At 38.8% G+C, this 25,335-nt stretch overlaps 1 protein-coding gene across 1 annotated transcript in view; it reads left to right on the top strand.

Moving 5' to 3' along the window:
- AAMDC (adipogenesis associated Mth938 domain containing) overlaps positions 1-25,170 on the top strand; it is a 40,003-nt gene extending 14,833 nt beyond the window's left edge. Inside the window, exons 3-4 of the mRNA XM_032358051.1 lie at positions 22,321-22,416; positions 24,996-25,170. Of these exons, the coding sequence (XP_032213942.1) occupies positions 22,321-22,416; positions 24,996-25,136 (237 nt within the window). The 3' untranslated portion in view covers positions 25,137-25,170. The remainder of the gene's footprint in view (positions 1-22,320; positions 22,417-24,995) is intronic.
- The last annotated feature ends 165 nt before the right edge of the window (positions 25,171-25,335 follow it).

Here is a 25,335-nt window from a genome sequence, read left to right as displayed (position 1 = left end):
GAAAACCCGAGATCAAGAGTTGCATGCTCTTCCAACTGAGCCAGCCAGGGTCCCCTAATCTATTTTCTGTTGCTATAGATATGCTTGTTCTAGACTTTTATTATGAATAGAATCATTCAGTTCTCTTAGGTATATACCTAGGGTTGGAAATGCTGGTCATATGACAAGTCTAGATTTAATCTTTTGAGGAACTGCCAAGTTTTTTTCCAAAGCAAATGCACTGTTTTACATTTTAGATTGTAGGAATTATGAAGGTTCCAATTTTTCTAAGTCTCTCCTCACTGACACTTGGTGTTGTTTGTTTTGTTTTTATTATATATCATCTTGGTGGTTGTGAAATGTTATCTCATTGTGGTTTGAACTTGCATTTCCCTTATATTATGCTTCGTCCAGGATTCTCATTGTGCCATGCCCAAGGTAGAGGTTGGGTGAAAGAAGAGAGCCCCTAGCTCTTGACCACATTCACTTAGGACTTGTTCTCAGCCACAGACAGCTGGGGGCAGGATGAAAAACGCTTAAGTCCTGTTTTTCCCAGGAACAAAGCCTTCCAGCTGGTAGCTGAGTGGGGAAACAATTCTGTGTTCTTGGCCATAGCAGTCTGGATGGAGTGTCCACCTCACTAAGCTAGGAGCAGGGTTGCAGGGTGGGTGAGGGTGGGGTGTCAGGCTGCAGTCTTTCTGAAAAACCACAAATACTCACCTTTCCTACCAAATATTTATAAATTGTCCCAAAGAGATGTTTCTTCATTTGCTGTTTGTTTCTAGGATAAAATTTTTTAATTTTTTATTTTTTGATTGGGGTGGGTGTAAAATCTGTTTTTTGTGGTTTTTTTTTTTTTTTAGTTTTTCTTTGTTTCTTTTAACAATTTTCATTTTGGAGCAGGTCATGGAGCTCTTCGTGCTGTAATGATAGAAGTTGTTCCTTCAGTTTTGAAAGATAATTTTGCTTGATATATAATTCTTGATTAAAATTCTTGTTCTTGGGGTGCCTGGGTGGCTCAGTGGGTTAAGCCTCTACCTTCGGTTCAGGCCATGATCCCAGGGTCCTGGGGCTCAGCGGGGAGCCTGCTTCCCACCCCCCTCTCTCTGCCTGCCTCTCTGCCTACTTGTGATCTCTGTCTGTCAAATAAATAAATAAAATCTTTAAAAAAAATAAAATAGAATTCTTTTTCTTTTAGCACTTTGAATATGTCATCCCACTTTTTGGGTTTCATTGGTTACTAATGAGAAACAACTATTAAAGTTTCCTTGACTTGACAAGTCATTTCTCTCTTGCTGCTTTCAAAATTCTTTGTCTTTTGCTTTTGACAATTTCACTGTGATGTGTCTACACATGAATCACTTTGAATTTATCCTACTTGGAATATGTTGAACTTTGTGGATGTGTACATTGCTTTTCATCAGATTTGGGGAATTTTCAGTCATTCTTCAAATATCCTTTCTGCCCTTCTGTCTCTCTTCTTCTGTAATACCCATTATGAGTATATTGTATGTTAAATGATAGTCCCTCAGGTGCCTGAGGCTTTGTTCATTTTCTTCTCTTTCCCTTTTTTCTCAAATTGCTAGTCTCAGTTGATGTATTTTTCAGTTTTGCTGATTCTTACCTACTAATGAGCCTTTTTAGTGAAATTGTCACTTGGTTACTGTACTTTTCAACTCCAGCATTTCTATTTTATCCTTTAAAAAATAATTTCTAACTATTGATAGTCTCTATTTTTTAAGATATTGTCCTCATACTTTCCGTTAGTTCTTTGAATATGGTTTCCTAGAATAATGATTAGACAGAGGTTTCTTTATATGCCTGAAACCAGTAGGTGTTCCCAGTGTTTGCCAAGGGACTCTGTATGCAATTTGAGCCATGTAGTCAACACTCAGCCGGGCTGTTTAAAATTCTGCCTATTTCTTGCTTATGTATGTATGTAGGTCAGCCAGAGCAGTGACCTTAGGGCCTTGTCATGTTATTCTTGAGCATGAGCACAATCATGGACATATATTTCAATACCAGGGTTTATATCAGAGCTTTTCAAAGCCCTCTGTGGATATCTTATTTCCCAATTTTCCCTTTTGAGTTTTTTGGTTAACCTCTTGTTTGCCCTGTTGTCTAATGTATCAAGCAACTTCATTTTTAAAAATTTGTCTCTGGGGCTGCCTGGGTGCCTCAGTGGGTTAAGCCTCTGCCTTCAGCTCAGGTCATGATCTCAGGGTCCTGGGATCAAGTGCCACATCGGGCTCTCTGCTAGGCAGGGAGCCTACTTTCTCCTCTCTCTCTCTTTCTCTCTCTGCTTGCCTCTCTGCCTACTTGTGATCTCTCTCTGACAAATAAATAAAATCTTTAAAAAAAAATTTGTCTCTAATAGTTTGGAACAAACTTCTTTGGAGGTGGCGGTGGGGGAAGAGATTTACAGGGCAAACTCCAAGTCAGATCAAATAAAGACAGCCTACAAGTTGGGCTGTCCAGAGAACCATCAGACTGGTCAAATAATGACAGTTTTCTGGGAATGGAGGTTTGAGAAAGTTTTGATCTATTACTCCATGTTGTGTGACTTCCAGACAGGTAGTTTTCACTGTGACTGTGGTTGTTGCTTTTCAAGGCTACTACAGAACTGGGGATGGAGTAGATTGGAATAGGGCAAGTTAAAATTAGGCAAAGCTCACTTTTCAGTGATTTTTTTTTTTCATCAACGCACCCCGAATTCCTGGAAACCTTTGTTAACTTCCGCACAACAGAGTACGTTTATTTTTATACTTCTTCCATTATTCTCATTGCTTTTATGAAAAATAGGATTTTCAGAGGTTCTTCACAACATTTTCTCTGATATCACTCAGAAATTACTGTTTCAGGGGTACCTGGCCTCAGTTGGTTAAGGGTCTGCCATTTGCTCAGGTCATGATCCTGGGTTCCTGGAATCAAGCCCCAAATTAGGTTCTCTGCTCAGCAGGGAGCCTGATTCTTCCTTTCCCTCTGCCTGCCACTGCCCCTGCTTGTTCTCTCTCTCTCTCTCTCTCTCTCTCTTTCTCTCAAATAAATAAATAAATAAATAAAACCTTAGAAAGAGGGAAAGGAAGGAAGGAAGGAAAGAAGGAAGGACGGACGAATAAAACTGTTTTGGATTCATACTTACACAGTGATGTGCTGGTCATGGCTTTCACTGGCTTGTGAGAATTGATTGTTAAATTTTCAGGAATTCTGTAAGCCAGTTTTTAGATGGAGCCATTATTAAAAACTAGATTATATATTTACTCAGGTGAATCATTTAAGACCTATGTAATATATTTAAAATTCATTATTCCTAATTATTTTACTATATTCTGTGCTTTTGAAATTATTTATATCCACTGTTACCTGTATGGTGAAAATAGTATATATGTGCCTCTGTACATCTCTTATTAACTCTGCATTCAGTGATGTCACATTGGTATCTTAAATATCGTGGCAATGTTTACACCACAGAAACTGGAAAACACTACATATTAGGGGTTCTTTTTTTTTTTTTTTTTTGTCTTTGTAACTTAATGGCTTTGAAAATTTTATTATTAAACATAATAAGTTTAATTCATTGCAAATTGTGAAGAATAATAGACCTGCGTACTCATATTCAAGTTTTAAGAATAAAATCTTAGAAATTTGATTTCTTTCTCTCCACCCTTATCAGTGTCCTGAATTTCCTTTATACTTTTCAAATACCTATCTGTAGCCACAACCAATATTTTGCATTGTTCTTCATATTCACACTTTTATATTAATGGTATCACCTCTTGTCCACTTTTTTTGTATTGAGATGTTATTCTACTTTTCTCTATTCTTTTGTAAGCTGTGCTTTTTATTTCTATTTTCTCAGTAGTTATCTTTTTTTTTTTTTAAAGATTTTATTTATTTATTTGACAGAGAGAGATCACAAATAGGCAGAGAGGCAGGCAGAGAGAGAGGAGGAAGCAGACTCCCTGCTGAGCAGAGAGCCCAATGCGGGACTCGATCCCAAGACCCTGAGATCATGACCCGAGCTGAAGGCAGCGGCCCAACCCACTGAGCCACCCAGGCGCCCTCTCAGTAGTTATCTTTAAAATCGTGATATGTTAGGTTGAACCACATGAAATTAACAATATTTTCTAGAAAAAGAGTTGAATTTAGGAATTGCGTGTAGTTCATCCTAATAACACCTTAAGGTCTAAAATTAATTTTTATCTTTACTTTAGTACACTTTCCTCTAATCACTTCCTTTCCATCTTACACATTATTGTTATCCAATAATTTAGTTCCTTTAAAAGTAGAAATTTTATTTTCTTATTTAATTAAGATACTTTGTTTTTTAATCATTACAATCAATGTTTGCTTATATTTATCCACATGTATACCAGTTTCCTTGCTTATCACCCCTTCTTTCAATTTGGATCAATTGTAAATTGATTTCTTTCTTTCTTTTCTTTCTTTTTTTTAAATTGCTATCCTTGCAAATTCCTTTGGTGAGGATCTTTTGATAAACTCTCTCCATTTTTGTTTGTCTGAAAAGGTTCTCATTTATTAATTCTAATTTTTCTGGGTGTTCTAGGTTGACAATAATTTTTTATCTGTGACAATAATTTTTTATCATAGACCCGAATGGTCTATGTCCTTTTTGACATTTGTCCTGTCAAAGACTTATATTTGTTTCTTCATGGCATCCTACATTACTTTCAATCTGGGACAACTATTAGTTAATTTCCTGACTGGGAGCTTCCCAGATCATGCTGATTAGCGTACATTTGAACCCCAAAGTAATGTGTAGGCAAGTTTGTGATTATAAATTCTCAGGGGACACATTTTCCCCCAACACAGAGCCCCAGCTGGCTGAGACAGAGAGCTTTCTTTGTCCTTTTCCTGGATTTTTTGGGCCACTTCTTTTATTTATTTATTTATTTATTTGACTGAGATCACACATAGGCAGAGAGGCAGGCAGAGAGAGAAAGAGAGAGGAGGAAGCAGAGTCCCCAGTGAGCAAAGAGCCCGATGTGAGGCTCGGTCCCAGGACCCTGGAATCATGACCTGAGCCGAAGGCAGAGGCTTTAACCCATTGAGCCACCCAGGCGCCCCAGCCAATTCTTTTATTGAAGATGGGTTTAAGAAGGGCACGCTGCCCATTTGGGAGGGGTGTCACATTTCCAGTGTCCCGCCTTGCTTAAGGCTTACCTCCTAGTCTCAGAGTGTCTCTTAAATTAATAAGTCAGGAAACGACAGATGTTGGCAAGGATGAGGAGAAAGGGGAACTTTCCTAAACTGTTAGGGGAATGCAAGCTGGTGCAGCCACAACCTATGGAGGTTCCTCAAAAAGTTAAAAATAGAGCTACCCTATAATCCAGCAATTGCACTACTGAGTATTTACCCCCAAAGATACAAATGTCGTGATCCTAAGGGGCACCTGCACCCCCATGTTTATAGCAGTGATGTCCCCAATACCCAAACTATGGAAAGAGTCCAGATGTCCATCAAGAGATGAATGAGTAAAGGATGTGGTATACACACACACACACCCATATATATATAAATAATATTCCATTGTGGTGTGTGTGTGTGTGTGTGTGTGTGTGTAATGGAATATTACACAACCATCAAAAAATATTAAATCTTGCCATTTGCAACAATGTGGATGGAACTAGAGGGTATCATGCTGAGTGAAATAAGTTAGTTGGAGAAAGACAATTATCATATGATCTCCCTGATATACAGAATTTAAGAAACAAGGCAGAGAGGATCATAGGGGAAGAGAGTTAAAAATGAAACAAGATGAAACCAGAGAGGGAGACAAACCATAAGAGACTCCATACCTCAGGAAACAAACTGAGGGTTGCTGGAGTGGAGGGGGAGTGGGAGGACAGGGGTGGCTGGGTGTTGAACACTGGAGAGGGTATGTGTTGTGGTGAGCACTGGGTTTTGTGTAAGACTGATGAGTCACAGACCAGTACCCCTGAAACAAACCTCTGTACACAAATGAAAAAATAGTTGAATATTGAAAACCTTAGCATATGAATAGTTTACTATAACTCCAAATGTATATAATTTGTAAACAAAATTATTTTATACTTCTAGAGTATCACATTCTATAGGACAGACACTTCCAATGATAAAATTTCTCATTAAAAATTAAAAAAAAAAAGACTGTAAGAATGGCAAGTGCTGTTACTTCAATATCAGTTGATCATTCTGATTTTCAACTGTCTCTTCACTTTGGCCTCTGGGAATTTCCCTTTCCTTTGCAAGCTCAGCTAAGCATTTCAAGGGATGCTTATTTTTATCCAGCATTTGCAGGCATTTTGTTTAAAGAAATTTTCCTCAAGTGTAATAGTTTATCACATTATAAACAATCACACCTACATAAATCTGCATAGTAAACAGTCATACCTACATAACTGGGCTCCACAGAAGAAGAGAATTTCAGCACATGCTCTCTGTTCATGCCTTGGTTTTGAACCACATGCTCTCATCATTTCCATCCAAACATCTAGTTGCTTGTTAGCTACTAACCTTGATCTTAAAGGAATATACTGGATGGTTAAAAGGATTGAGATATAGGAGGGGTAGAATGAGAAGGCTGAGGAATAAGAAGACATAAGGCTTTTGAACCAAATGACTCCACTGTATTATTTTATAGAGTGAAGCCAGAGTGTAAGACGTAGGCAGTAGGATGGTTCACAGATGTCTGCAGTGTTGAGTTTATACCTTATTCAGTGGACAAGGCATAGTCACTTGAGATTTATGCAGGAGACTGATATGTCTGACAAAGATTATCCAGATTATGGCTATCAGATATATTGGAGCACTAATTTATGAGTGTGCCACATTGAAGGGATTTTTTTCCTCCTCAGAAATGGATTTAACACTATATAGTGTACTTTTCCCAAATAAGACTGTATTGATTAATATTACTATTAAACCTCATCCTTTATTTAAGGAAAATTAAGGACAGAGAAGTTATATAACTTGCATAGACACAGAGCTAAAAAAAAAATGTGAAATCAAATAGCAAACCCAGGTCACATTCTAACTTTATTTCCCATTCCTTCCTACTATATCATGATTCTTCTTATAAACTTTAAGCTTAAAAACTATAAAACTGAAACTATAAAAAACTGTAAAACTAAAAAACCCTATAAAACTGAGGAGGTACCATTGATGATAATAGGAAGATAGGAAAGGGTTGCCATAAATTTAATTTTGATCTTTAAAGTTTTATTTGTCAGGGTGCCTTGATGGCTCAGTCGTTGGGCGTCTGCCTCGGCTCCAGTCATGATTCCAGGGTCCTGGGATTGAGCCCTGTATCAGGCTTCCTGCTTTGTGGGAAGCCGGCTTCTCCCACTCCCCTTCCGCCTTCTTGTGTTCCCTCTCTTTCTGTCAAATAATAAATAAAATCTTAAAAAAATAATAAAGTTTTATTTGTCAGTAGGATAAGCAAGAGGAGGTAGTCTAGAAGACTAGATGTTCTAGTTGGGATAAGAGCTGGGAGAGAGAGAGGAAAAACCGAGGTGTTGATCTATAGCTCACCTAGATAGGGGCAGACTGACATGGACTCAAAGGCCATGGAGTCTTCATTGACATAATGGAGACAGCCTACTTCACAGGGCTGATCTAAGGATTAAAGTACTGTGCTAGATGGGATATAGGCAATAGATGGAGCTGTTATTTTTAAGTCAGTAGTAGTGTGGGTGGAAATGAGACTTTGAAAACTATTAAGAAGGTGAAATTGACAGGATAAGGCGATTTGTTAGATTTAGCAGGCGAGGGAGAATTCTAGCATGGATAACTGGGTACATGGTGGTGCTGTTCATTGAGATTGGGTATATCAGAGCAGGAATAAATGTGTTTATGTTTAGAGCAAAGGCTGAGTAGAGAAAATGGTGTATGTTGAACCTGAATTTATATTAGGGCTTCTAGATAGAGATATGTAGTAGACATTTAGGTTCTTAAGTCCTGGCACTGTCACATTTTAGCTGGGTAACCTTAAACAAGTTATTTAGCCTTTCTGTGCCTCAGTTTAATTGTCTATAGAAGGAGAATAATAATGTCTGTTTTTCATAGGTTGATGTAAGAGCATGGCATGGGCTGGGAAGAATAAATTTTTTAAATGTATGCAACTTACCTTCATGCAAATTCATTCTTTTCTCTCAGTCAGTATTTCTCAGTGTCATTCATGAATCTCTTGCATCACAATCACCTAGAGTGCTTGTTTAAAATGCATGTTCTTTATCTCCCTCATTCTCCCAACCTACTCAATCAGAATCTCTTGGGGGTGGGACCTGGAAAATAATATACTTCAGGGGGTTGCTTTGAATATTAAATATGTTCATCTTTGTAAAGCTTCTACCACAGTGCCTGTTACATAGTAGATACTTCATTTTTTATAATGATACACCTCCAAAATTTCCTTTCAATCCACATCTCCTATATTTTATAACACACCTGAAGACCTAGTCATTCCATACCAAATACTTACTCCCTTACAAACTTACCATGATCTTTCATTCCTTTGTACTTTTGCTAAAACCATTTCATTTACTTGAAATTACCTGCTTCCCTTTATACCTGATGAAGTCTTACATGTCCTTCAATTCTTAGCCTTTGTATTATCTCCTCTCTGAAGCACTTCCTGATAATCCTTGTGAGAACAAGCTGCTCTCTTGTTATTTCTGTAATACTTTGTGCCTCTACGATAGCACTTTGTATGGTCCATCTGTATTTTATTATTTTTTTAAGATTTTATTTATTTATTTGACAGAGATCACAAGTAGGCATAAAGGCAGGCAGAGAGGGGGGCGGGGGGGAAGCAGACTCCCTGCGAAGCCAGATGCGGGGCTCGATCCTAGGACCCTGAGATCTTGACCTGAGCCAAAGGCAGAGGCTTCTCTGAGGAATCACATTATAATTCCTTTTTTTTTTTTTCAAGATTTTATTTATTTATTTATTTGAGAGAGAGAGAGAGAGAGAGAGAGAGTGAACTCAAGCAGAGGGAAGGAAAGAGAAGAGGGGCATGGGGGGAGGAAGAGTGGAAAGGAGAAGGACAAGTAGACTCAGTGCTGAGCAAGGAGCCCTGCGTGGGGCTCAAGCCCCCATCCCTGAAATCACCTGAGCCAAAACCAAGAGTTGGATGTTTAACCGAGTGAGCCATCCAAGTCCCCATGTTGTGATTCCTTTTTAATTAGTTTAAAAGGGGAAGATTTGTCTAGGTGGTATGGTCAGTTGAGGGTCCAGCTCTTGGTTTTGACTGGGGTCATGATCTTGGGGTTGTGAAAGTGAGCCCTACTTCGAGCTCCAGGCTCGGTGCAGAGTCTGCATGGGATTCTTTCTTCCTCTCCCTGCCCTTCCTACTTGTGCTCTCTCTCTCTTTAAAATAAAAAATATTTAAAAATATAGGGGCGCCTGGGTGGCTCAGTGGGTTAAAGCCTCTGCCTTCGGCTCAGGTCATGATCTCAGGGTCCTGGGATCGAGCCCCGCCTTGGGCTCTCTGCTCAGCGAGGAGCCTGCTTCCCTCTTTCTCTCTCTCTCTCTGCCTGCCTCTCTGCCTACTTGTGATCTCTGTCTGTGAAATAAATGAATAAAATCTTTGAAAAAAATATAAAATATATATATATATATATATATATAGCAGATTTTACCATGATTACATAATGGAAATACCAAGAAAATGTATTGTCTTCAACTAGTGTCCTTAAAATAAAAATACTAAATACTATTGTTAAATAATAATAAATACTACTACCTCCTCCCAGAACTCTACCAGTCATGAAACAACTATTATGTATGTAGTCAAATACAGCTTTTCCAGGATCACACAACTAATCATTTTTGGAACTAGGATTTGAACCTGAGTCCTACTGTAAAGCCTATACTTTTCTACTATCTCATACTGTCTTTGCTCATTTCTATTCTGAAGTAATAATTGTCTTACAGGAGAAGACTTTACTATGTGTAAACATACATGGGTCATTCATGTATATATTCTTTTGTTAGGGTGAAAGGAGTCAAGAAGGAAAATACAACAACTTTAAAATGAAAAGAAAGCCAAACTGGGGTGCCTGGATGGCTCAGTTTTTATGCATCCCACTCTTGGTTTCAGCTCAAGTCAGGATCTCAGGGTTCTGAGTTTGAGTCTCAAGTCAGGCTCTGCACTCAGTGTGGAGTCCACTTGTCTCTCTCCCTCCCCCTCTGCCCCTTCCCCGCTTTTTCTCCAATAAATAAATAAATAAATAAATAAATAGGGGAAAAAAAAAAAAAAAGGGGGTCGGGGGAGAAAGCCAAACCACCCAAGGGCAACTAAAGGAAATGTGGAAACTTTACTCCAACTTCTAATTTTGAAAACTGTATGACCTATACAATGCCTATATGAATAGCACAGTAAATTCCCCTACACCCTTTTTTAAAAAAGATTTTATCCATTTATTTGTCAGAGAGAGAGAGCAAGCATAAGCAGGGGTAGGGGCAGAGGGAGAAGCAGGCTCCCTGCCAAGCTGGGAGCCTGATTCAGGACTCAGTCCCAGCACAACCCAAGCCGAAGGCAGATGCTTTCTGAGCTACCCAGGTATCTCTCCCCTATACCCTTAATCTAATTATTTCAAGTATAACAGTTACTTTATTTTCTTCTCTAAACACACACACACACACACTTCCCCCGACCCCTGAATCATTTGAGTGTAAATGTTAGATATCATATTTCAGCATTTCTTTCCCAAGAACATGAACATTCTCCTACATAACTACAATATCATTATCATAAATAAGATTATCTTTGGTACAATAACATTATCTAGTATATAGCCTAACTTCAAATTTCCCTGAAGTCCCCAAAATGTCCTCTATAACTTTTGTTGGTTTTGTGGTTTTACTTTTATATATAATACAGGCAATAGGTAGAAAATAGAACATAGTTCTCAGAAGGTTGTAGAATTGACGACACCAGAGGGTCTGGTGCTCAGGGTAATGCTACCTAAGGAAAGACAGCTGAGCTGAGCTATTCCTAACCCTTTTACCACTTGGATTTGTTTGCTTTTGCTTTTGTTTTCCCATTCACCCTGTAAACCTCGTTGACAACAGAAGGCCTATGCTGAGCTGCTTCTAGGTTGAAACTCTTCTCCTTTTTTTAAATTTTGAAAATTTTCAAACCTGCATAAAAAATAAGCACTTGTATTCCATCAACCTGCATTCACCAGTTGTTAACATTCTGCCATATTTACTTTGTCTTTCTCTGGCATACACCCTACCCCACTCCCTCTCCCTTTTTCAATGACATTTTTGCTGAATCATTTGAAAGTAAGTTACATTGTGACACTTGATACTTATATGAATCCTAAACACTGCAGCCTGTATCTACTAAAACAAAGCCTTCCGCCAGACAAAATCATAAAATTATACTCAAGGAACTCAGTTGCTCCCCATTTTTTCTTCTTTTATCACATGGGTATTTTTGAAATGTCTAGGCCAGTTGTTTTGTAGAACAGTCTACAATTTAGATTTGTCCGATTTTTTCCTACCATGATTATAGATGCAAGTTAATCATTTTTGGCATGAATGCTTCCCAGGTTGTCGTGTCTTCAGTGTATCATATCTGGGGGCAATGTAAAGTCAGTTTGTCCAGTTACTGATGAAGTTATGTTTGATCATGTGGGTTAGATGGTGGTAAAGGTACATTTTTCCATTTGTAATCAGTTAGTACTCTGTAGAGTAATAATTTGAAACTTTATAATATCTTGTTCCCCAGCAACCTTTTCAGCCAGTGGTTTTAGCATTGACCACTGATTTTTGCCTGACTTTACTAAATTAATGGTTACAAAATGATGGTGTTTCTGTCATTCCTTCACATTTATTAGCTGGATTCTGATGTAAGGAAGAGCTTTCCTTTGGCCACTCTTTTAGTATTACTATGGGCTCATACTATCTTTTAAAATTTAATATATGCTATGTTCTGAATGTATGTGCCTTCCCCAAATCCATTTGTTGAAGTCGTAACACCTAAAGATGATGGTTTCAGAAGGTGGGGACTTTGAATGCTTAAGTCATGAAGGTGTAGCCCTCATGAATGGGATTAGTACCTTAGAAAAGAGGCTGCAGAAAGATCCCTTCCGCCACATGAGAACAGAAAAGGCACCGGCTCTGAACCAGGAGGAGGGACTTCACCAAAACTCAATCCATAATCATGGATTTCTAGCCTCCAGAACTGTGAGAAATAAATTCCTATTGTTTATAAACTACCCAATTTGTGGCCATTTGTTACAGCCACTTAAGCAGAATAAGATAATGTTTTAATCCACTGCGATTAGTAATATATTTGAGGTTAAAATTGTTCCACACTTGGCCAGTGTTCTTCTTTTTTTATTTTTCAAGATTTTATTTATTTATTTGACACAAAGAGCGAGAGAGTACAAGCGGAGTGGGAGAGGGAAAGGGAGAAGCAGACTCCCCGCTGAGCAGGGAGCCTGATGTAGGGCTCGATCCCAGGACCCTGGGATCATGACCCGAGCTGAAGGCAGACGCTCAACCATCTGAGCCACTGAGGCTCCCTAGGCCAGTGTTCTTTTGATATGTTCCCATCAGTTTTTTACCACTGCCTTGTTTTCTGGGATAGTAAGATATATTATCCCTAGATTCAGCCATTTTTTCAAGGAGCCCTGGTTCCTTTTAGTGAAGAATGGCATCTAGAAATCAAGAGCTGGATATTAGGTGTGCCCATTGTTACTGAGACGTCACTCCATCTATACCCTTTCAGTTTACAGAGCCGTGTGTGTGTGTGTGTGTGTGTGTGTGTGTGTGTGTGTAAAAATGAGTTCATAATGATACCTCCAGTTTAATCCAGCACCTCAAGATTCTTTTATTCCCCCATTCCATATCTGTGCCTTTCTTCTTCCACAGAGAACCCGAGTTCCAAAATCTATCAATATAATTACTTATTTGGTGTGTTCTACTATACACACAAAACAGTTTTGAAATCACTATACCAATACCACTACCAACATCAAGATCACAAAATAAAATTCAAAATCATTATTTTTTTAAAGATTTTACTTATTTATTTGACAGAGATCACATGTAGGCAGAGGCAGGCAGAGAGAGAAAAAGGGAAGCAGGCTCCCCGCTGAGCAGAGAGCCCGATGCGGGGCTCCATCCCAGAACCCTGGGATCATGCCCCGAGCAGAAGGCAGAGGCTTTAACCCACTAGAGCCACCCAGGTGCCCCCAAATTCAAGATCTTTATAGGTGTTTTCGTACTTGGAACACATCCCATTTAGGCGTACAGTCAGAACACTTAAAAAGTTAACTTCATTTATTTTTTCTTTTTGTTGTATCATCGGTTTGATATAATTGAGGTCATTTGATTCTGTTGGCATGCTGTCTTAAGTGTCCCCCTACTTCCTGTCTTTTTTGATTTAATTTTTTTGAATATATAAAATATGTATATGGTTCAGAAGTCAAAACAATTTAGCAAGGTACACTTAGGAAAGTCTTACTCCTTTTCCTGTTTCTTTTTTTCTTTTTTTTTTTTTTTTAAAGATTTTATTCATTTTTTCAGAGACAGAGGGAGAGAGCGCGAGCGAGCACAGGCAGACAGAGAGGCAGGCAGAGGCAGAGGGAGAAGCAGGCTCCCTGCCGAGCAAGGAGCCCGATGTGGGACTCGATCCCAGGACCCTGGGATCATGACCTGAGCCGAAGGCAGCTGCTTAACCAACTGAGCCACCCAGGCGTCCCCCTTTTCCTGTTTCTACTATCCCATACCTACTTCATTCCAATAGGTCAGTGACTATCTTTATTAGTTTATGGTTTATCTGTTCTGTATTTAAAAAAAAAATAAGCAAATACACATCCAGATACATACATACATTATTCTGCTCATATTCCACTGAAGTGTATATTGGTGATAGCATATCACATTGCCATAGCTAATTGCAAGGGAGAACAGAAAATAGAGTCTCTAGCTGGGGGGCCATATGAGCCAGAGTAGAGGCAGAATGGAATTTGAAAGAACAACTAGCAGTCTGCCACTTGCCACGAGGAGATGTGAGGGCAAGTCTGCCAACGAGTTTTTGGAAAATATTTCCACTCTTCTAAACTAATAAAGAGGCATATTACTAGATCGCATATCTGTTTTTAATATTTCAGCCATTTTACTTGTATAAAATCTGTTGTCTTTGCAGTTCTATATATTTGATACTGTGCATTTTAAAATTTTATTTTGAGAAGGGGCCATAGGCCTTGCCAGATTGCCAGTGTGGCCTCTGTCACCAGAACTAAAAACAAAACACAAAACGCAAATATGCCTCTGCGCTGGCAGAGACAGGAAGATCGTTTAGGAGGCTCTTAATTCAGGCAAACGATAATGAGAATGTGAGGCAGTGTCCATGGGGGACAGATACCAGAGATCCTTTAACCTTCACTCACAGAATCTGCTTTTATCAGCAACACAGACAGATAACAGCATTGCCACTAACCGCTTATTTCAGCAGAAGGAAATGCTTCCTTGAAAGTGTAATTCAGGAATGTTTTCTCTTCAAATTTAACATAAAATAGGAGGAGATGTCCCAGCCATCTAAGATGCCACTTTGTTGTTTAGCAGGTATAATGAATGTTATTATTAGCTGGACATTTTCCCACAATTAATAGTCTTCCCTCAAGAAAAAACAGTGAGCTTTTACAACCTCACACGGTGTGACAGAAAGCCTCTTAAAGAAGAGGAACAGAACCAGACACTTACGCAGGGAAGAGAGACTTAGTGGTTTGCCCCAAGGGACTGGAAGAAGCGGAGGATGAGCTGGTGACAGGTGGAGGACACCTCAATAACAGCCTGATGCTCCAATCACAGGCTCTGCATGAGGCTGTGAGTAATCACCCGGCAGTGCCTGGATCCACAGGCTGTTGCAGACTTCTCTTTCACTGCTCTGTATGTGACACTGTGGGCCTGCAGTCTAGCACGCAGCAGCCAGATTTGTCACTTGAGTTCCATTGATCTAGCGTCTCTGATGGGCTGCGGCTGTCTTCAGTCTCTGAATCTCCCAAGGATTATGGTTTTGCACTCTTTCTGACCTTTCGCTTGATTTTGAGCAGTGTCTTGTTTCCTTATACTAGAATGTGAGCTCTTATTGTCTGGCAATCATGACGCTCCTCAAAGAAGATGGAATTCTTTGTTAGATGAAGCAATCTTTTGATATTTCAGTTAAGTGCATTTACTTAAGGAAGGTGAAGCTCTCCAATCCTGATTTGTAATTCTATTAAATATTTACCTTGGTCATAGCCCCAGAAAAATATTTTAAGTTCTGTATGGCATCACTGCAGCTCAGGGTGATTCTAGGATTGATCACAGACCCACTGAACTAAAAAGGCATCTAATCTAATCTTCTTACATTCCTTTAAGAACCAATCATTGTAATCATGTGAAAAAACACCCCCTTTATTTTGCCTTTTAAACATTTATGAATCGAAATAACTTTCCAGAAAAAGGATCTGCCCTCCCCCATTCTCCTCTGATCTTCTTGAAGAACAGTAAAGCTGGAGCCAGAGGTACTGTTCAGAGCCACCTGGGCACTAGCTCTGCATTGTCTTCCAAAAGGAGGAACATACCCCTAACTGCTGATCAGTTTGGTTCACTCTTTGACACGCGGGTGTTCCAACTTAGAACACTCTTTGATAGTCCTGTAAACGTAGGCTCATACAGTGTGAAGTGTCAGTTCCTTAAGAAGATGCTAATGACGTTAAGTCTGAATATGAAAGTGTATTAGTGAGAGAGACTGGCTTTTTGTTCTCAGCTCTGGAACATTCACTGACTGGGTGAAAAATGTTGGCAGCACTTGCCCATTCCATAAGGAATCAAGAGCCATGGAGAAAGCCAGTAAAGATATGCTGCATTTGCTCATGCTTGGTGTAGCCACCTGGCTCTTTTAAGTTTTGTTTCCTTGGCTAACCAAATGAGGCAGCAGGAGTATGTATTTTGCCTGTATGTGGTCTCTTCTGGCTAATCTATATCCTGCCCATACTATATACTTTAAAAAATGTATTTATTTTGAAATAATTTCAGACTTACAGAAAAGTTATAAGAATAGTGAAAAGAGTTCTCATTTTTACCCAGATCAAAATGTTAACATATTATCATATTTTTTTATCATTCTATCAATAGATATTTTTTCTGAACTATTATAGGTCTTATACTCCTTTACCCTATATACTTGTATGAAGTTCTCAAAAAACAAGGACATTCTCCTATGTAATCACAATACAGTTATCAAAATCAGGAAATAAGTGTTGATACAGTTTAATATACAGATATTATTAATATTTTGCCAATTGACCTGATAATACACATGTTATATTTACTTGTCATATTAATGAGATCATACAGTATGTAGTCTTTTGAGACTTGCTTTTTTCACATATTATAATACATTTTAGATTCTCTCCTATTGTTATAGGAATAATTTGGTCCTTTTTTATTGCTGAGTAGTATTCCATTGTTAGATTATGACACTGGCTGTTTATCCTTTCACCAGCTGGTGAAGATTTGGGTTGTTTCCATGGGACTTCTACAAATAAGACTACTTTGAATGACTGTAGCTAACGCTGCTGTATGATATATGTGGAAGTTGTCAGGAGAGTAAGTCTCGAGTTTCATCACAAGGAATAAAAGTCTTTTTTCCCTTTTTTTTTTTGTATCTATATGAGATGATGGATATTAAGTAAACTTATTATAGTAATATGTTAAGTTAATTTTTTATGCTGCATACCTTAAACTTACACGATGCTGTACATCATTTGTATCTCAATAAAACAGGGGGAAAGTATACAGTGGAAAGGCGACTTCAAAGTCTAGGAAATAAAAAACTTAATCTCTCCTTTCTCCAAAAAAGCTGCTGTACACATTCATATACATATTTTTGTGTGAATGTGCTGAGTCGTGTGATAAATGTTTTCTGGGGGGATTTGTGTGTGTCTATGATAAATGTCTGTTTGAGAAAATGCTTAGCTGTTTTCCAGAGTTAGTTTTATACTTTACACTTCCACTGGCTATGTAGGATAGATCTAATTCATATCTTCACTAGCATTTGATATCTCATTATGGTATTAATATGTGTCCATGGTGATTTATGATATTGAGTGCCTTTTCATGTTCTTCATAGCCATCCATGTATCTTCCTTGGCAAAGTGTGTGTTCAAATACTTCACCTATTTTTTTAAATTTTTTTATAAAGGTTTTTATTTGAAAGAGAGGCAGAGAGAGTGAAGGAGCACAAGCAGAAGGAGCAGCAGAGGAAGAGGGAGAAGCAGGCTCTCTGCTGAGCAGGGACCACCTCCCTCCCCCCAATGTGGGGCTCATCCCAGGACCCTGGGATCATGACCTGAGCCCAAGACAGATGCTTAACTGAGATGCCCATGCTGAATTTTTTTAGATCATAAATACATTAACTTGGTTAAATGCTTTTTATGTATCATTTGAGATAATTTACATGCTTTTTTCTTCTTTATGGTGAACTACATTGATTTTTCTTTTTTCTTTTTTTTTTTTAAGATTTTATTTATTTATTTGACAGAGAGAAATCACAAGTAGATGGAGAGGCAGGCAGAGAGAGAGAGAGGGAAGCAGGCTCCCTGCTGAGCAGAGCCCGATGTGGGGCTCGATCCCAGGACCCTGAGATCATGACCCGAGCCGAAGGCAGCGGCTTAACCCACCGAGCCACCCAGGCGCCCCTACATTGATTTTTCAATGTTCAACCAACCTTGGATTTGTTAATGTTTTCTTGAGGATTTTCATTAAATATTTAAAAGAAAATTCACCAAAGAAGTCATATGTGCCTAGAATTTTTAAATTCTAAAATTTTTAAATTTTTAATTTTTAAATGCTTTAAAACCTAGAAAGGTTTTAAATTATAAATTGAGGGTGCCTTATTTGCTGTCAGTTAAGTGGCCAACTCTTGATTTCTACTCTGGTCATGATCCCAGGGTCCTAGGATGGAGCCCTGGGCATCCAGCTCCCTGCTTAGCAGGGAGTGCGTTTGAGGATTCTCTCTACCCCTCCTCCTATCCCTTCCCCTGCTCATGCACATACTCTCTCTCAAGTAAATAGATCTTTAAAAAAAAAAAATTACAAATTAAATTTCTAACAGCTATAGGACTACTTAGATTTTCTATTTCTTATGTATTTTTTATAAATTGTGTTGCTCAAGGAATTTGTCCATTTCATCTGTCATTCTTATTAGTGTAAAGCTGTTCCCAGTATTTTTTTATTAGGATTTTTTATTAGGATCTGTAGTGATGTCCCCTTAATTCTTGATATTTATGATTTATGTCTTCTCTTTTTTTCCTGATCAGTCTTTCAAAGGTTTTATCAATTTTAGTAATCTTTTCAAAGAATCAAGTTTTGGGGCACCTGGGTGGCTCAGTCGTTAAGTGTCTGCCTTTGGCTCAGGTCATGATCCCAGTGTCCTGCGACTGGCCTCCTCATCCAGCTCCCTGCTCAGCGGGAAGCCTGTTTCTCTCTCTTGCACTCCCCCTGCTTGTGTTCTCTCTCTCACTGTCTCTGTCAAATAAATAAAATCTTTAAAACAACAACAAAAAAATCAAGTTTTGGCCTTGTTGGTTTTCTGAATTAGTTCCCATTTCATTAATCTGTACACATATATCCATTATTTTCTGTCTTCTACTTACTTTGGATTTGCTTTTCTTTTTCAAGCTTTTTATTTTTTATTATTTTTAAAATATTTATTTATTTACATGACAGAGAGAGACTCAGCGAGTGAGGGAATATAAGCAGGGGGAGTGGGAGAGGGAGAAGGCTTCCTGCTGAGCAGTCTGACGTGGGGCTTGATCCCAGGACCCTGAGATCCATGAGCTGAGCTGAAGACAGATGCTTAACAACTGAGCCACTCAGCCACTCCTTTTCTAGCTTTTTAAAGTAGAGTTTAGACCATTGATTTTAGGCCATTTTTTTTCTATAAATATTTAAAGTGATAAATATCCCTCTAAGTATATTTGATTGTATTCCACAAATTTTTATATATTTTTCTTTTGTCCTTTGGTTAAAAATACTTTGTTCAATTTCCAATTATTTTGTGGCTTTTCTAAATATCTTATTGTAAACAATTAAATCTATTTTGTCAGGTAACATATTCTGTATTATTTCATTTCTTTGAAATTTACTGAGATTTAAATTATGGCCCAAGTTTTAGTCTTAGTGAATGTTTCATGTATTCATGAAAAAATATGTGTTCCGCAGTTGTTGGGCGTAGTAACCCAGAAATATCTATTAGGACAAATTGATAGTGCTGTTCAAATCTTCCATTTCCTTAAGGATTTTTTTTGTCTATTTGTTCTATCAATTACTGAAAGAGAGTTGTTAAGATTTCCAGCTATGGTGATGGTGTCTATTTATCCCCTTAGTTCTGTTATTTTTGTCTTTATATTTTGTAGGTCTTTTACTAACAGTATACAGATTTGGAGTTGTTATATTTTTGTTGATGAATTGGCCCTTTAAGCATCATATGACACTCTTTATCTGTAGTGATACTTATTGTCTTAAGGTCTACTTAATCTGATATTAACATAACCATATCAAGGGCTCTTGGGTGGTCCAGTTAGTTGGGCATCCAATTCTCGATTTTGGCTCAGGTCATGATCTTGCGGCCATGAGGTTGAGCCCACATGGGGCTTTGCACTGGGTGTGGAGCCTGCTAAAGATTCTCCCTCTCCCTCTGTCCCACCCCCCAGTCTCTTAAAAAAACAAACTATATATATACACCCACACACCATCTTTCTTATTAGTGTTTGTGTTTTATCTTTTTTCATCATTTTACTTTCAACCTATGTCTTTTTTTTTTCATTTTATTTTATTTTATTTTTTATAAACATATAATGTATTATTAGCCCCAGGGGTACAGGTCTGTGAATTGCCAGGTTTACACACTTCACAGCACTCACCATAGCACATACCCTCTCCAATGTCCATAACCCCACCACCCTCGCCCTTCCCCCTCCCCCCCCACCACCCTCAGTTTGTTTTGTGACATTAAGAGCCTCTTATGGTTTGTCTCCCTCCCGATCCCATCTTGTTTCATTTATTCTTTTCCTACCCTTCAAACCCCCCCCCCATGTTGCATCTCCACTTCCTCATATCAGGGAGATCATATGATAGTTGTCTTTCTCTGATTGACTTATTTTGCTAAGCATAATACCCTCTAGTTCCATCCACGTCATCGCAAATGGCAAGATTTCATTTCTTTTGATGGCTGCATAGTATTCCATTGTATATATATACCACATCTTCTTTATCCATTCATCTTCAACCCATGTCTTTAAAGTGCCTACCTTGTAAAGTAGTGTTTAGTGGGGTCTTGCTTTTTAATCTAGACAGTCTTTGCCTGAAACTCTTTAGTCCAATGTTATTATTGATAAAGCTATGTTTAAGAGTTTCACCTTGCTATTTGCTTTCTGTTTGACCTCATGTTTTTCACTCCTTCCTTTTTGAGGATTAATCAACCATTTTTCAAATATTCCATTCTGTTTGTTTTTTGTTTTTGTTTTTTGTTTTTAGCTTATGTGTGCGTGAGAGATGACAGAAAGAGAGAGATTGTTCTAGGAAAGATTCAGGTTCACACTTGAACTAGCAATTATTCTACATACAGTGGGCCAGGCCCTGGGCTAAGCACAACTCTATGTGGTCAGTAGGTTTATTTCTTTCGAGTCAAAAATGATGCTCCCTGGATTATAGTATTCTAATGAAGTTCATTAAGCTGAAAGTTAAACATGTTTCAGTTCAAATCCCAGCTCCACTTATTTAACAGTTGTGTATCTTGGCCAATGTGGATATATTTTGTGAATTTTAGTTTCCTTATCTATAAAACGAGAGTGGATGTTTTAGTGCTACTTTATAGGATCACTGTAGAGATCACATGGAGCAATTTCTATACATGTATTATGAAAACTGCAACTATAAACATGTTATTTCAGGATTTAATGGAAAGTCTCATTTACTTTCCTTTTACCTTTATAAATATATAAATTTCATTCCTATATCCTCTGTCATCTTTCAAAACTGAAAAACTCTTCTTTATTTGGTACATTTGTTGCCTTCGTGACATTTTCAGTTTTTTCTTTATACCATGTCTAACTGTGCTTAGAATGTACCCCTTCCATACTGCATCAAGGCATAGTTCTTTCTGCTTATACTTAAAGATCCTATTAAAATAGCATGTCATACATGACAACTTCTCACTCATATTTACTCACTCGCTCTTCTGAAACCTTTGGCTCTACTTTATCTCATCCTATTGTAACTATTTCCACGCAATCACTATTCGTACCTCCCTAAAACTCGCAACTATTTGGCTTATCTCAGTATTTCCAGTATTGTGTATACAACCTGGTAGAGAGTAAGTGTACAGTAAATACCTCTTGACTGAATGAAAGGATATAGAAAGACAAATCAGGGAAGGAGGGCTTTGGTCTTCGAGCTTCAGTACTCAAGAGTGTCATCCCTGTACAGATATGTAATAGGTGAAGCCCAGTGGTTGGGCTGGTATTTACTAAACTCCCACTTTACCATTACCATTTACCACCACCATGCAGTGGAAGCAACTCGGATGTCACCATCCTTTAATGTTGGATTAATGTTATTAAACATCTTATCTTTAATATCCCTGGGAGAATCTGGCAGGACTTTATGAAGTGGCAGATTTTAAAGCAAGAGTTGTTTTTTGGAGTTAAGTGGGAAAGGAGCTCAGAAAAAGGTTGATTCTTATGAAATCTCTCCAAAGCTCCAAATTTTGGCTTGGTGTGAAGTGCTTTCTTCTCCCACCCTCTCTCTTTCCACTCTCTCACCTGTCTCTCCAGCCATACTGAACTACCTTTCAATCTCCAGGCTTTTCTTCCCTCTAAGCCTTTGTTCATGCTAGTCCCTGTGCTTGGAATGCTTTATTCCACTGAGTTCCTTTAACCTGGCTAATTCCCATTTGTCCTTTAGGCCTCAGCTTGCATCTCAGTTTACCTCCTCTGGGATGCTTCCCTGACCATTTGTTCCAACTCTTCAGGTCTGAATGAGGTGCTCTTTCTCTGTGTTCGCACAGCACCCTGAACTAATGTCCTTGTAGCACTTGTAAAACTATTGACATTTCTTTTTAGTCTCCTATATTTTTCACTAGACTTAGCATTCCTTAAGGCATTGAATCTTCTATTATTCCCAGGGCCCTGAATGATGCTTGGCACAAAATAAACCTCACTAAACATTTTCTCAGTGAATTAATAGGTGAATGAGTGAATCCCCCAAGAATGCCAACTGCAAAGCAATGTTAAAAGAACAGGTAGCTGGTATGCTTTCTCTTTCCACATTCAGCATTCTCCTGGTGTGCAGCCTGCAGATGTGGAGGAAGTTGTCAAGAAAGGTGTGCAGACCCTTGTGATTGGCCGAGGGATGAGTGAGGCCTTGAAGGTAGGTATTGGTGAGCACAGCATTCCTGAGGACGGTTGGTGACTTCTTAGACTTTATCTTACTAATATGTCCTTCTTGGGAGCTCTTCTCAATATATCATGCACCCTCATTTTGCTGAGCCAGTGGATGGCCCAGGATAAAATAAGGGATGCTAGCTAGTACTCTTCCTCATCAGGGCTGAAGTCCCTAGTCCCTATCCAACCCTAGGCCTGTGTTGTTTCAACTATTTTTTTTTTCATATATATTTTTTTTAGATGTTATTTGAGAGAGAGAATGTGTGAGAGAGAGAGAGAGCACATGAGAAGAGGGAGGGTCAGAGAGAGAAGCAGACTCCCTTGCCAACCAGGGAGCCCAATTTGGGACTCGATCCCGGGATTCCAGGATCAGTTGCTTAACCAATTGAGCCACCCAGGAGCCTCTGTTTCAACTATTTTTCAGAACTTCTTCACCTGGAATTCTCAAGCTCTACAGCTATCAATATTTGGTTCTTTAGATTTTCACAATACTTCACATTTTTTTTTTTAGTACTTCAAATTTTTATAGTACTTTTTATCCTTTCCTTCTTATTCTTGAACATAGTCAAGTTATGCGTTTTCCCCCTTTTGGGGAAAATACTTATTTTTATTGTATTTACAGAAATAATACATACTTATTGCAAAACAGTTGATGTAGAAATATTGAAGTATAAAAGTGAAAGATCCCTACTCCCATCTCCAAATTCAATGTCTGTTGCTCCATGCAGCTGCAAATATATACTCTTATGCATACAGATACACATGTATACACTTTTTTTTTTTTTTAAGATTTTATTTATTTGACAGAGAGAGCTCACAAATAGGCAGAGAGGCAGGCAGGGGGGTGGGGGCAAACAGGTTCTCCACTGAGCAGAGCCTGACATGGGGCTCGATCTCAGGACCCTGAGACCATGATCCGAGCCAAAGGCAGAGGCTTAACCCACTGAGCCTCCCAGGCGCCCCTCATATGTATACACTTTTAAGCATGTTTACATAAATAGGATCATACATGTGGGCAGCCCTTCATGTAAGTATACAGAGATCTACCTCATTCTCTCCTTTATATAAATGTCCTAAAATCTACTTCCCTACCGATAAAGGTGCTCTTTATTTATATATATATATATATATTTTTTTAAAAGATTATTTATTTATTTATTTAACAGAGAGAAATCACAAGTAGTCGGAGAGGCAGGCAGAGAGAGAGAGAGAAGCAGGCTCCCTGCCGAGCAGAGAGCCCGATGCGGGACTCTATCCCAGGACCCTGAGATCATGACCTGAGCCGAAGGCAGCGGCTTAACCCACTGAGCCACCCAGGCGCCCTATTTATATATATTTTTAACCTATTTTTTCCCATTAAAGTAATTCCTTTCTATAAGGCTGTTGTTATTATAAAATTGTTGAAACACAGAAAAATATAGGGCATTTAAAAAAATATTTCAGGGGCGCCTGGGTGGCTCAGTGGGTTAAGCCGCTGCCTTCGGCTCAGGTCATGATCTCAGGGTCCTGGGATCAAGTCTCGCATCGGGTTCTCTGCTCCGCGGGGAGCCTGCTTCCTCCTCTCTCTCTCTCTGCCTGCCTCTCTGCCTACTTGTGATCTCTCTGTGTCAAATGAATAAATAAAATCTTTAAAAAAAAAAAATTTCAGGGCTCTTTCTGAGGAGGTAGAATCTAATTAAAATCTATTTAAAATAATACTCAGCACAAGCCAGAGGTTAAAAAAAAAAAATCCAATAATAGCTGCCACTATTAGGAATCTTTTTATAAATTAATTGACAAACATTTATTCAGTGCCTCCTATGGGTCAGACACTCTTCTAGGCACTGGAGACAAGATACATAAGGTAAACAAGGTTCATGGGCCTCTTGGAAAATAGAAGAGTAGACAATTTCAGATCGTAACAAATGCTGTGAAGACAATGGTGACTTAGGAGGGGCTGCTCTAAATGGAGCAGTCAGGAAAGGCCTTTCTAAGGAGATATTTGAACTGCAACATCCATACATTGTGAGTAAACTCCATCCTCACACCACCCTGTGTGTATTTTTATCCCCATTTTATAGAGGAGGAAACTGGGGTTGAGAAACTTTAGATAGCTGGCCTACAGGGCAAAGTTAGACTTTAGACTCAGGTTGGACTGACCCAGACATTCAACATACTGACATTTTCCATGCGTTAGCTGAATTAGTTTTCATACCAGCCCTGTGAGCTTGGTATTATTATCCCCATTTACAGACATGGAAACAAAGGGTCAGAGAATTGAATTCACTTACTCAAGGTCACACTGCTAAGATTTAAATCCAAAACTGTCTGACTCCAAAATCAATTATTTCCCATTTCCATTTCACCTACACTTTGTACATGCAGGACGCTTCTGTCAACTTCTTAGAAGCCTTGTTGAATCCTTGGGGCTTCTTGTCAAATTATGGATGGTGACATGCTGGGTGATCGAGTAGTGACTGTTGTCATTGTCCAATTTTGTAGAGAACCCTTGCCTCATGGCAGGAAAGGAAACCCAGGAAAGGAGTGCCTTTCCCCTGACTTACTCATCATTTTCCCTCTTCCCAGGTGCCGCCGTCAACTGTGGAGTACCTCGAGAAACAAGGCATTGATGTGCGGGTCCTCCAGACAGAGCAGGCAGTGAAGGAGTATAATGCCTTGGCTGCCCAAGGCATCAGAGTGGGAGGGGTCTTCCATTCTACGTGCTGATGGAGCCTTAAGAATAAATCACTAAGCAAAAGTGCCTTTGACCATCACTCTTCGCCCTCTCCACACCGGCCTCCCCAAGCATTTTTAAACAGCTGTTCATGCCAGGTCCTGTGCTAGGCTTTGGGATGCATGGATGACTAAGACCAGGTCCCTCTCTGAGGTGAACTGAAAATCCGGAGAGAAGACAGATGTACATAAT

This window comes from Mustela erminea, chromosome 9, assembly GCF_009829155.1.
Source record: "Mustela erminea isolate mMusErm1 chromosome 9, mMusErm1.Pri, whole genome shotgun sequence".
Lineage (NCBI taxonomy): Eukaryota > Metazoa > Chordata > Mammalia > Carnivora > Mustelidae > Mustela > Mustela erminea.
This window is presented reverse-complemented; position numbering and strand designations above follow the sequence as displayed.